A 13,463-nucleotide genomic window follows, 5' to 3' on the forward strand; every position below is an offset into this window, starting at 1 on the left:
GACTCTGGGTTCACTGCCACAGACTCAGAACATAATCACTTCTGGCATAATCGCACAGGGCCCCAGCACCACCTGACCACGATGTGTAGAAGGCAGCATCATTTACACAGTGAGCAATTTTAAGTAATTCATTGCTAGCAATGGAGGACTGGGAGGAGGAGAAAAAGTTAGAAAACCTCTTTAATATGGTCTTTGTTCCCAATGATCGAGCTACACTGAGGACTGTGAGTACCTGTGTTGCAGTCTCCTGTACTTATCACGAAGTCTCCCACTCTGCTGTGTAACCCTCCTCCCTGATCCTATATCCCTTTCCTCCGCCGCACCCAACCAATCACCTCCGCTGTCGTGGCACCACTACTCCATGTCACTGCTGGGCTCAGAACGAGTTGATGCTGCACTGCTTCTCCCTCCTAGTCTGGCCGCCTTTGTAACTCCATCTCCCTGACAACCAGGAACCCTGCAGAGTGTTCAGTGGTGCTGCAGCAAGCTGCACGCCGCTGAACAGAACCACACGAGGGAGAACGGCCAGACCAACACAGGAGGGGAGGAAGACAGACCACCAATAAAGGTGAAGGACGCAAGGGCTATTGAGACCCATACACGGGAAGATTCACAACCGTTCCGCTCTCCCCTGTCTCTGGGTGTTTGCCCCAAACAAGTTTTAAACTATCCGCCTCCATAATACACAAACGCAGTTAAAGATGGTGCCTGGGGGCCAGTGCAAATGCACAGTTTGCCCTATGGTTAAGTTGACCCTGCTGGGCGTGCCTGCAGTTTTCTCAGAGCTGCTAGAGAGAACAGGAAGTCCGTGTTAAGGCAAGTACTTGAATATAGCAGATGTATTAAATGTTTATTTTATTCGCATTCAGGCTGATTTACAGGACATATTGTAAATTTATACAGCGTTTCTAAAGCTATTTGAGTGCACACCGTTTTACAGCATTACCAACCACACATATATTTGTACACAGCGAGTAGCCAACCAGGATTATTATACAGGATCCTTTTATAAAGAAGTCTGAGCTGGAGTCTGAGTTAGACAGTGGAAAAATAGATTAGGTGGGGTATTTGGCTTACCGACTCCACAGCCTATAAGACTGAGATTTTGTCTACTTAGGCCAACTCTTGTCCATATGTTCTCTTAAGAAATCTAGATATCCTGCGACCCCCTTCTGTAAGCCGGTTTAGGGAGTTGCAGGGAAAAACAACTCTTGTTCTGAAGGACTTGGGCATGTAGTATATGTTTGGCATGAGCATGAAGTATGTTTTCCATGAGCATATAATACAACACTATATAGTGTATTGTGTTTCCTAGCAGTTGTCTTGATGGGATACCCCTTTAAGTGCACTCAACTTCTTTGATGGTGCTAAGGGTAATCTGCTTTATTTTCCATAGGACTACTACGGAATCACATTCCCTGCCCCAGCAACGCTTACTGGTAGAGACGGAGGGCTTGCAAGCAACCCATACTCAGGTTGGTTGACAGCATGTCTAGATATAGAATAATCTGTTGTGCTTACTATTCCCGCTCTCTCCAGCTGTGTATATTAGTGGATTCTGCTATCCGCATAGGGCATTATTTTTTACTTTAACAGGCAGCCACTCAACACAAATCCTTTTGCCACCAAGTATACATCGGTTATGTCCTGGCACTGAAGATGTTTCATACAATCCGATCCGCTGAGGTTCCTTCTGTTTTGCTTTGGTCAGCCAGGACTTGATGATAGAATTTTAAATGCTCGTCCATTAGGGCTCTCGTATGCCAAGTACACCCCTGAGATGTCTCCGAGAAATATTGTCAGACTATCAATAGGGAAAGAAAATCCCAGCAATTCATATCCGGGTTTCATATATAATAAAGTCTCCAATACCTAGGGATTGCCCTTTTTAAGTGTGTGTGTGGTCAGTGAAAGAGTTAATAGATATGATGATCATAAAATACCTAACGTCTGACCTCCATTCCATTAGCGATGACTTTAGAAAGGCTGTGGCTCAGTGTTGTAATATAAAGCTAGCCTGGTGCTTAGAGCCCAGACTGATAATTTCTTGCCGGAAACACCAGCTACCACTGCCAGCTCATGGTAAGCGGTAGATCCCTGTACTTATATAACATTCTCCCGTTACCAACTATTTGTATCATTTACCTGCACTACAACGTAGCAACATGTATCCACTTTTCTTCCAAATTTCCCTACTATGCTTAAAGGTTTTTCTGTGGGCAAGTCCTTTCTAAATTAGCCATAGGTGGTCTGATAATTCAGCCTATAGTATTTAAATATCAGAAACTTCATCGGATCCTGGTCATACCGTTGTGTTTATGGCTGGCTTCATACACCCTAGAATTGTAGCTGTCGCATTCTGCACATGCATGAGGACTATGTATAGGATGAACACACCTTTTTGTTTGTGGGCTAACTATATATCCGCCTTTTTTTTTGCAATGCAGGTGATGTAGCAAAGTTTGGACGTGGTGACTCCGCTTCTCCGGCACCCGCCACAACGTTGGCTCAACCTCAGCAAAATCAGACGCAAACACACCACACGGCTCAGCAGCCATTCCTAAACCCCGCGCTCCCACCTGGCTACAGCTACACAGGATTACCTTATTATGCTGGAGTACCAGGAGTGCCAAGTGCTTTCCAGTATGGCCCCACCATGTTTGTAAGTATGCTAATAGGTACACACATCTTTATGTACATTGAGCATAGAGCATAAGTTGTGGATATAAGGCACCTCCTATTAACCCCTTAGTGACCACTAATACGCCTTTTTACGTGATTCACTAATGGGCTTTAGGCTAGGCTGACGCCTTTTCACGTCAGCCTAGTCTAAGTCCTGCACGGGTCTCCCGTACAGGCAGGAGCCGGGGCTCTGCTGTCTGATGACAGCTGAGCTCCTGCTCCAACGCCCGCGATCCAAGTTTACTTCGATAGCGGCCGTTTAACCCGTTAAATGCCGCCGTCAATAGCGACCGCGGCATTTAACTTTGTTTACAGAGGGAGTGCGCTCCCTCTGTCACCCATCGGCGGCCCGCGAATGCAATCGCGGGTCTCCGATGGGGTGTCATGGCAGCCGGGGGACTGATAAAAGCCCCCAGGTCTGCCCTGGACATATGCCTGTTAGGACGCGCCGGAGGCACGTCCTAACAGATTGCCTGTCAGATTTACACTGACAGGCAATAATGCTCTGGTATACGAAGTATACCAGAGCATTATAGCAGCGATCGGAACATCGCACAGTAAAGTCCCCTAGTGGGACTAATAAAATAAGTCCTCAAAGTGAAATAAAGATTATTAATAAAAATTACAGTAAAAAAATCCATTTTTTTCCATAAAAAGTGGTTTTATTTAGTAAAAGTGTAAAAAAAAAAGAAAAAGTACACATGTGGTATCGCCGCGACCGTAATGACTCCATTAATAAAGTTAATATGTAATTTAAACCGCAAAGTGAACACCATAAGAAAAATACGCAAAAAACTATGGCGAAATTGCAATTTTTTTCCATTGCCCCCCAAAAAAGTCATAATAAAAATGAATCAATAAGTCCCATGTACCCCAAAACAGTACCATTCAAAACTACGTCTTGTCCCGCAGAAAACAAGCCCAAAAAAATCACTACATTGATGGAAAAATAAAAAAATTACGGCTCTTGGAAAGCGACGATGCAAAAACAAATAATTTTAGTTCAAAAGTGTTTTTATTGTGCAAAAGTCGTAAAACATTAAAAAACCTCTACATATGTGGTATCGCCGTAATCGTACCGACCCATAGAATAAAGGTCACATGTTAATTACGTCGCACAGTGAACGGCGTCAATTTAAAAACGCATAGAACAATGGCGGAATTTCAGTTTTTTTTAATAATCCCCCCCAAAAAGGTTAATAAAAGTTAATATAAAAATTATATGTACCCAAAAATGGTGCTATTAAAAAGCACAACTAATCCCGCAAAAAACAAGTCCTCATACAGCTATGTAGACGAAAAAATAAAAACGTTATAGCTCTTTGAATGCGACTATAGAAAAACGAATAAAATAGCTTGGTCATTAAGGCCTAAAATGGGCTGGTCACTAAGGGGTTAAGACTGGGGTAAGGAGAAAACAATCACTACTAAAAAAATAAAAACAAGTGGGGCATTTGTCAATTTCCCTTGCTTAGGTACCTCCTGCATCAGCCAAGCAACATGGCGTTAATCTAAACACAGCGTCCACGCCTTTTCAACAGGCCGGAGGGTATGGCCAGCACAGCTACAGTGCAGGTAACGATCCATCAGTCATCCAGCCTAAGCTTGTGTTTCTTACTGATCAGTTCACATCATGTGTATGTGATTAGTCCATTTTCCTACAGGTTATGATGACCTGACCCAGGGAACGACGGCCGGCGATTACGGAAAAGGAGGTTACAGTGGGTCAGTGCAAGCACAAAGCAAGTCCGCAGGTGCTGGTCCAGGCAAAGGTTAGTAATTGCTGTAGTAGGCAAGTTTTAAGACTGTATTTAAACAGGACAGGCAAAAATCCGCAACAGATTACAGTGTGATGCAAGGTAGTAGGGTTTTCAAAACCCCATTTATGCATTGCAGAAAAAAATCTGTTGTGATTTTACTGCTCACTACACGTTTTGCGCCTTCAGAAAGGTGTCTGATTTTGCTGAGGCTTTACCTTCGGCATTACAAAGGCTAAAATACAAAGTCAAATCGGTGTCAAAAAGAGTATGGAATGGATTTTACTGTGGGTTTGTTGCAGATTTTTACGCAGCAAGTTTGCTCTGTGAACATATGCATTTTTTTGACCTTTTCTTTTGTAGTTTATCCTCGAACATCTCATTGGGAAGTGGCAAAAGATTAGTGTTGGGGACCTGTCCTTGGAAACCATGTGTCAGACGGAAGCTAAATGGGCCACTGTGTTTTACTCAGCACTGCGGCCCCTTCGTTCAAAACATTTGGTGGGGTCTCTGAGGTCATATTGTTGATTGATCAGACATTGATGGCAAATCCTAGAAATATGCCATCGATGTCTATTGTCAAAAATACCCTTTCTAATTACGTTTTTGAAGAACTGTGTTGGAGATTTTGAAATAAAAGAAATCTCAAATCAGTGCCTCTGCATCCTGGGAATCATTGTGTTGTCATATTGTATCAAGGATTAGACGTTCAGCCAGTTAATTTAACATGATGAACGTCCCTAACGCACATTAAAATGCTGATGTATCTGCAGCCCACAATATAGTTATTCGAGCGCTATTAGGATTGAGACCTTATACACTTTTGCATTAACCATGTTTCTCTGATGCAGGTGTGTCCGTGAGCTCAAGTAACACCGGAGTGCCTGATATCAGCGGGTCAGTCTATAACAAGACTCAGGTGCGTGTCTCTTCTTAATATATTGAGACGATTGACCACACTCGCAGGTTCACAACGTATGACTGATGCCACTATACAATTGTGTTTTGGCAGGCATTTGACAAGCAGGGATTCCACGCAGCCACACCACCTCCCTTCAGTCTCCCTTCTGCTCTTGGATCAACTGGGCCCTTAAACCCTGGGGCTGCTGCAGGTTACGCACCAGCGCCTTTCCTGCATATTCTACCTGCTCATCAACAGCCTCACTCTCAGCTGCTACATCACCATCTCCAGCCGGATGGACAGGTGAAAAGTCTTTGCATCATTTATCAGATTCCGTGGTACCATTCAAGAAACTGATCAGTACGCTCTGGTGCTTGCTGAGCACCGTGCCGCTTTTCGCTCTTTTTCCTCTATCCTGAAGAAATTTCACTGTAAATGTGGGTAGAGGAAGCTACAATCACAACAGGTTTCCATAGAGTTCACACAGATTGTGTAGCTTTGTAGCCAGATTTGGGTGCTTAGGCATAAGGCCTTGTTCACTCGGCGCTCAAAAAGAAGGCTTGTAAACCCCTAAAAAGCACTAGCGTTTCCACAAAGTGCTTTTTAAAGTACAGGCTTTTTGATTCTTTTTCGGCGTATAATTAGGACTCCCATTGACTATGGGGATTAGGTGCGTTTCACACGCCAAGTATTGACCTGATTCTGCTTTTTTTACACGATGCGTTTTTAAACACGCGCATATAAAAAACGCGTCTTATGCACTGCGATGCGTTTTTCCATTGATGTCAATTGGAAGCTTAAAGCATGCGTTTTTCGGAGTGTAAAATGCGGCAAATAAACGCTGTGTGAACAAGGCCTAACTGTTAGGGTATGTGCACACACACTAATTACGTCCGTAATTGACTGACGTATTTCGGCCGCAAGTCCCGGACCGGACACCGTGCAAGGAGCCGGGCTCCTAGCACTATACTTATGTACGATGCTAGGAGTCCCTGCCTCGCTGCAGGACAACTGTCCCGTAGTGTAATCATGATTACAGTACGGGACAGTTGTCCTGCAGCGTGGCAGGGACTTCTAGCATCGTACAGAAGTATGATGCTAGGAGCCCGGCTCCTTGCACTGTGTTCGGTCCGGGACTTGCGGCCGAAATACGTCCGTCAATTACGGACGTAATTAGTGCGTGAGGGTATGTGCACACGGTAGCAGGTTTTTACGGCTGAAATGACAGACTGTTTTCAGGAGAAAACAGCTGCCTCGTTTCAGATGTAAATGCTCCTCCTCGCATTTTGCGAGGCTTCTCTGACAGCCGTAAATTTTGAGCTGTGCTTCATTGAGTTCAATGAAGAACGGCTCAAATTACGTCTGAAAGAAGTGTCCTGCACTTCTTTTGACGAGGCTGTATTTTTACGCGTCGTCGTTTGACAGCTGTCAAACGACGACCCGTAAATAACCGGTTGTCTGCACAGTACGTCGGCAAACCCATTCAAATGAATGGGCAGATGTTTGCCGACGTATTGGAGCCGTATTTTCAGACGTAAAACGAGGCATAATACGCCTCGTTTACGCCTGAAAATAGGTCGTGTGAACCCAGCCTTCGATTACCATCAGGTTGTAAAACACTCCCAGCAGATGACTGACCTGCTAGCCATGCTGCCTATGAGGGGACATTTCTCCCTCCCTGCAAGGAAATTGGGACAGAATTACATCAGATCTCAGCCCTTACATTGCTGACTACAATCTGTGTGATTTTTAACCAGAGCATCAGCATCCATAGCCTACTGCATATACCAGGATCAGGGCAGACTTCTCTAATGAGGTCCATCAGACGGCCTCGACTGGAGAAATGGCAAAGAAAGGTTATCCCAAGCCTTTAGCTTGACTTTGCTTGAGCCTGCAATGAATGTCAATGCAGATGTAGTGTGGGAATCTGATTTTCCTTTGGCTAGAAAATTGAAATAGTGTATGTAGGATGTTACACACTGATCTATTGCTTATATCCTCATTAATTCATTTATTTTTTTCCCCCACCAGGGTGGATCCGGCCAGCGCAGCCAACCGAACTCCATGCAGCAGAAGACTCAGGCAAACAAGACTGCCTACACCAGTTCCCCATACTGGACAAACTGATGCGTTACACGGCAGCCCAGAGGAAGAGTATGCTACTGCGCATTCCTGGACCCCACCTTTAATTTGAATACTTTACAGTAAAGAAAACTGTGATCAGCCAAAATACCTGTGCGGGAGTGGTCCGCGAACACGTCTGTAGTGCGACACTTACCCGCTTTATTTTTGGTTTGCTGGTGTATGTAATATATTTATGTATGTATTTGTAAATGTAATAGAGCCTAAATGTGGTTTTCTGCATTTTGCAGTCATTTTTTTTTCTCTTCCTTTTTAGGGGGCATTCAAATTAACATCCACATCTGTGCAAAAATATATAATATAATATATATATATTTTTTTTGTTTTAAGCTCATTGGTTTGTAAGAAAAGTGCCATTTTTAAAAGAAAAAAAAAAACTGAAGCCCCACCTATTTAAGTCTGATAAATGTTACTGTTCTGACAGAAGATGAATTGCTAAGCTTCTGTCTCATATTTGCGTCCCGCCCCCCCAATCCGAATTCTTATTTTTTATTATTCATCTCTCATCAACTAAAAAAAGCAAACATTTGGAACCGGAATGTTCTAGAATGGTGGACTCCATACAGTTCTGTTCGTCGTCACGATCATGACTTTTTTTTATTTTAATAAAACCTACGCATCCTCTGCAGTTTCTCTATGTTTAATGTTGGTGGGGATCTCTGCATGAACTTTGCACATTGTTTCTTTAAAGAAGAGGCGACGTCAACTGTGCCCCCCTCCACGTTTATTTCATTCTGATCTTCCCGTCGTTTCTCCCTTAGGGCCCATATTACTCTTCATGTGATGAATTTTATTTTTCTTAAAACCCAGATTGCAAAATAAAATAATATCCAGAATACACCGTGAAGCAAAGGTAGGAGGAGGATTGCAGATAACGGCAAGAAAAAAAAAAAAACTAAAGCATTTCTATGTTTTTAAAACCTTCTGTCACAACAGAACTGGAGTTTACTGTCTAGAGGACTTGTTATTAGAAATTTCGACTGTATATCAGTTTCTTAAATAAAGTCTATGCTGTGTCTTGCATCTCTACCCTCCTGTTCTTACATAGGTGAGTCAACAGGGTGGGATGGTAATCACATGTAGTTAAGACAGGTGAAGCTGATCTGCTGCAAATAATTGACAACACTTTATACTTTGCAAATCAAGTTACCAAAATGGGCCACACCAACCCAATAGATAGTGACTATATGTCTCATTGGCTAGGCAACAGATCTGAACACTTCGAAATTCGTCATTGGCCCAACCAGCATTCTGGTATTTGAGATGCTTGTTATTGCAAGGATATGCACTGATTATCCATTAAAGTAGATTTCCTTTTTAAAAACGTAAATCCAAAGTTGAAACAGCGGCTATTTTACTAAATAGATATAGCTATTTTTCTCTTTTGTTGCAGTGGCCTTTATTGCAAACGATACTAAGTTAAAAAGTGTTAACTCCTTCAGTATATAGCCCTCCTAAAAACATTGAGCTATCCATTCTTAGCAGAAGAGTCTGCCTTCTATGGAGACAAAGCTGAGTCAACATGATGTCAGTTTTTAATCTTATTTTATGTCTTATTTCTTACCTACTTTCCTCTACAGGTTGGAAATAGGTGATGCTGTCCCCCCTGCCTTCCTCTCCTGATGGGCACACAGAGTTGTTATACCCCTGCCAATGAAGACCAGAGTGCAAGCTCCTCTATCGCCTACAGGGTATTGCTCTTCTAATGCTCACCACCAGTGTCTCCTCTCGCCTAAGAGTGGTTCACTGAGGGGGGTGTCCCTGCTGGTCTCCAGCTTTGCTGGGAGTAAGAAATGGAGCTGGAACATGTGGGTAAGTAAGCTATTATCAGACAAAAACACAGCCCGCTGCTTCTGGCGCTCTGCCTATTGACCATAGATAGCGTTCAGCTCCCGATCGCCATTTTTCACAGATCATTTTATAGAGTCTTGGATTCTTACAGCATCTCCTGCGTCGTAGGTGTGGCCACTTGTCCTAACATCCAATCGTGAGAGTCTCCTCACTGGTCGCTAGGGATTGGTCCCCTGAGGTGTGTAACTGCTGCTGTCCAATCACACCACATTGGAGAAGGGTTTTATTCCACCCGCTCTGGCTCTCAGACAAGCTGTGTGGACACAGATCGCCTGCTGGCTTGCTGCTGGTAGCCTAGAACAGCAAGATACTCCACTTGAACCTGGTAGGATCAGTTCTTTGGACCATTTTTTCCTCCTGCAGGTCCTCTCCCAGACTGTGAGCATAACTTTTCTGCAGTAGGGACTATTATCCTAGCAGAACCTAGGTTGCTCAGAGCAGCCATTACCCCCTTTCTTAAGATGGAGTAGTTGTCCTGCTGTGCAGTATTTAAATAGAGCCTGCGTCCCCATTACCCCACTGTATTAGGGTCGTGTTGTGACTCCATTGCTGCAAAATCAGACCCCAGATTCGTGTACTCTGGTGGATGCCACAAGAATTCTAACCTGGGCAGAGCGTCCCGTTCTTGCTGTCTCGGCGGTGCACATCTCAAGGGTCGACAACAGGGTCATGGACATTCTCAGCCACGAATGGGTAGACCCAGGGAGTGGTCTGTCCATCTGGAGGTCATCGACCAGATGTCTTTCGGGTGGGGCAGGCTGGACGTGGACTTGATGTCCAGGTTCAACCGCAAGGACCGCTTTTTTTGCCTCCTGAGCTCAGGATCCAGAGGCTTCCGCAGTCACCACTATTGGCCCCATGTGATCACTTCAGTCTCCTGTACCTATTCCCTCCACTGACTCTTCTGCCCAAGCGTCTCAGCCGGATTAAGGCCAAGTGGATCCCCACCATTCTCATGGCGCCGGACTTGCTGCACTGCTGCCAGTACGCTGACAAAGCGGCCCTACTGGCCGACACTCCATGGCCCTTAGCTCTCTGTCACAATCTGCTTTTTTAGGGACCCCTCTCCCTCCAAAATGTAAGGTTGCTATGATTAAGTGCGTGGTTGGAGTTTTCTGGGCTATGCACCATCAGGCTTCTGCTCTTTAGGTGCACAAGGTGGCTACATGGTCCTATGTGGATTCTTTGCTTGGTCGTAAGGTCTAGAAGGCATCTGGTGTAGTTGACCTGTCCTTTTTTTTTACTGTTTACTTTAGGACGTCCAACGGTCTGTGTCCCCCATTGATACAAAAGAGAAAAGAGGATTTTTTGAGTACTCGCCATAAAATCTTTTTCTCTACAAGTTCATAGGGGGATACCGCTTCCCTCTCAATTGGTTTTCCCTGGGAATTAATGGTTGTACGTTGGACGTTTTTCTCCGGTCCGGATCGACGTGCCTTATTTTGTGTTTCTGCTTCTCCTACTGCTTATGGACAGACGTAATAAATCAGTGTCTGTAGGAGGGGCTGCAACAACATATACCCATGGTCAGTGCCTCCCAATGAACTTGTGTCCCCCACTTTTTTTTTTTCCCTCTGGAGCAGCTCCCACCAGGGCTTCTCTCCCCTCAGACTTAGGGTATGTTCACACGGCCTATTTACGGACGTAATTCGGGCGTTTTGGCCCCGAATTACGTCTGAAAATAGCGCCTCAATAGCGCTGACAAACATCTGCCCATTGAAAGCAATGGGCAGACGTTTGTCTGTTCACACGAGGCGTATATTTACGCGCCGCTGTCAAATGACGGCGCGTAACTAGACGCCCGCGTCAAAGAAGTGACCTGTCACTTCTTTGGCCGTAATTGGAGCCGCTATTCATTGACTCCAATGAATAGCAGCGCTAATTACGGCCGTAATTGACGCGGCGTTCAAGCGCCTGCACATGCCGGTACGGCTGAAATTACGGGGATGTTTTCAGGCTGAAACATCCCCGTAATTTCAGCCGTTACGGACCCCCGCCGTGTGAACATACCCTTAGTTGTTAGTTTTGTCTTTGTTCCTCCCTTACGACATTCTTCTTCAAGGGAGGATCCCACCAGACAGTTGGTATAAGACCCTCCAACAGACACTGAGCTAATTCAGTCTAAGCTTAGTGTCTGTAGGAGGTAGACACACCTGCTAGTGCAATGGGGTCTTTTCCTTTTTTTTTTAATGTTTATTTCTTTTTCTCCCCATAAGCTGGGAAATAGGATTGACAGTCTCCCTGTTGTTTCCTCGATGGCAGGTGCACAGTGTCATTTCTACTGAGCGGTTGTTCTCCTGCCCATGAAGACCAGTGGGACAAGAGTGTCAGCTGCTCTCTTACCCTCCAGCCAAAGGTGCATCCCTCATACTCTCCCACAAGTGTCTCTCCTTACCAAAGGTGAGTCACTGAGCGGTTGCTCCTGCTGGTACCCTATCTGGCAGATGGAAGGAGACGACTTGGAAGGGAAAGTCCAAATTCCCCCCTTACACCCTCCACCACGGGCCTCCATTTCTTTCCTTTACCGCTCATGTAATTTTTGCCCTATAGCCCCTCGTTTTTGTGGCTTATGCCTTTTCCACTTTAATAAGTGCTACTTTCAGTCAGACTATAGCTGGGCGCTCAATCTTGTTTGCACTCCATGCCTATGACTTTAATGGGTGCCAGGGGTCGTCAGCACATCCAATCACACTGTAGCGCGCCTTTCCCTGCGTTTTCGCCCGAAACCAGCTTTTATCACTGGGTTGGCTGAATTTGAACACATGACCACCAGCATCCAATTGCAGGGGTGTGGCCTGTCACTTTGTTCTGTCTCTCCTGCAGTCGGGCTGACCAAGTCTTGCTGCCTTTGCCTCTAGGACAGCACAAACACTCCAGGACCTGTGTAGGACTGGCCCTAGACCTTCTTTCACTACTGGTGCCCTAGCCTGTAGTATCTGAGCGGTTTTCTCTACTTTAGGGTTAGGGTGTGTTCACACGAGGGCGTCCGTAACGGCTGAAATTACGGGGATGTTTCAGCAATAACGGCATGTGCAGGCGCTTGAACGCCGCGTCAATTACGGACGTAATTGGCGCTGCTATTCATTGGAGTCAATGAATAACGGCTCCAATTACGCCCAAAGAAGTGACAGGTCACTTCTTTGATGCGGGCGTCTATTTACACGCCGTCATTTGACAGCGGCGCGTAAATTACGCCTCGTGTGAACAGACAAACGTCTGCCCATTGCTTTCAATGGGCAGATGTTTGTCAGCGCTATTGAGGCGCTATTTTCGGACGTAATTCGGGGCAAAAACGCCCGAATTACGACCGTAAATAGGCCGTGTGAACATACCCTTACTTTACCTATCAGGACTAGGTAACCAGGTAGCCCTTATCCACTTACTTACAGAAGACATATTTTCCTGCTGTGCAGTACCTGAGTGAACCAACTGGTCATCTCATTCCTCATCTTTAAGGATATAGTATGGTGACTCCTCTACTGCAATGTTGGACCCTGTTAGATGGTTGTTTTGGCCAAACAATCATCAGTCTGTTATGCCTGTTCTAAATGCAGCACAACATTTTCTTGTGGTTAACCTATTTCATTTTGATACATGCCGGCCTCTTGGTCAAGCATCTGTAGCCCCTGCCACCTTGCTACCCCCCAGCGTTGCCACATTTTGTAGTGTGGGGACTGAACCGGATTGAACCCATTCCCTTTTTAGGACCGTTGGTGACCTCGCTAACATCACCCAGTCCATGATAGACGTTTTAGTTCGCTTTTCTGACCAGCCACCTCTGGACTTTCCGTCCACGTGGCAGACTCCAAAAGTAGGCCAGGTCTACTCATCTGACTTCGGAGAGGAGATGAAGCCAAAGAGGCAGGTGAAAGCGAAAGATATGGTCCGGTGTTTCCTCTCCGGGAAGCCTTATCAGAAGGGGAGCTTTCTGACTCCAGTCAGGATGACTAATAGTACTCAAAATTGTCGTCTTCTGTTGAAGCTCTTATTAAGGCAGTCTGTGACACATTACAGGTAACTGATGTGGTCTGTTTCCTTTCTTCAGCCTCGATGGGCGCAATAAACTTTTTCTTGCACATTCAAGGGAGTGGTTTCTAAAGAGTGGAAACATCCAAACAAGAAGTTTGATC

General features: G+C 45.1%; 1 protein-coding gene across 15 annotated transcripts in view; it reads left to right on the top strand.

Moving 5' to 3' along the window:
- Positions 1-8,505, top strand: part of UBAP2 (ubiquitin associated protein 2) — a 71,859-nt gene extending 63,354 nt beyond the window's left edge. For 11 of the 15 annotated variants that reach the window (XM_075840237.1, XM_075840340.1, XM_075840229.1 and 8 more), the window contains exons 22-28: positions 1,397-1,475; positions 2,448-2,662; positions 4,158-4,257; positions 4,332-4,454; positions 5,291-5,358; positions 5,452-5,643; positions 7,372-8,505. In XM_075840237.1, the coding sequence (XP_075696352.1) occupies positions 1,397-1,475; positions 2,448-2,662; positions 4,158-4,257; positions 4,332-4,454; positions 5,291-5,358; positions 5,452-5,643; positions 7,372-7,467 (873 nt within the window). In that variant the 3' untranslated portion in view covers positions 7,468-8,505. The remainder of the gene's footprint in view (positions 1-1,396; positions 1,476-2,447; positions 2,663-4,157; positions 4,258-4,331; positions 4,455-5,290; positions 5,359-5,451; positions 5,644-7,371) is intronic. The other 4 variants (XM_075840285.1, XM_075840303.1, XM_075840349.1 and 1 more) reach the window with 1 other exon arrangement.
- Positions 8,506-13,463: the final 4,958 nt, after the last annotated feature.

The sequence above is a fragment of the Rhinoderma darwinii genome, chromosome 1 (assembly GCF_050947455.1).
Source record: "Rhinoderma darwinii isolate aRhiDar2 chromosome 1, aRhiDar2.hap1, whole genome shotgun sequence".
NCBI classification, from domain to species: domain Eukaryota; kingdom Metazoa; phylum Chordata; class Amphibia; order Anura; family Rhinodermatidae; genus Rhinoderma; species Rhinoderma darwinii.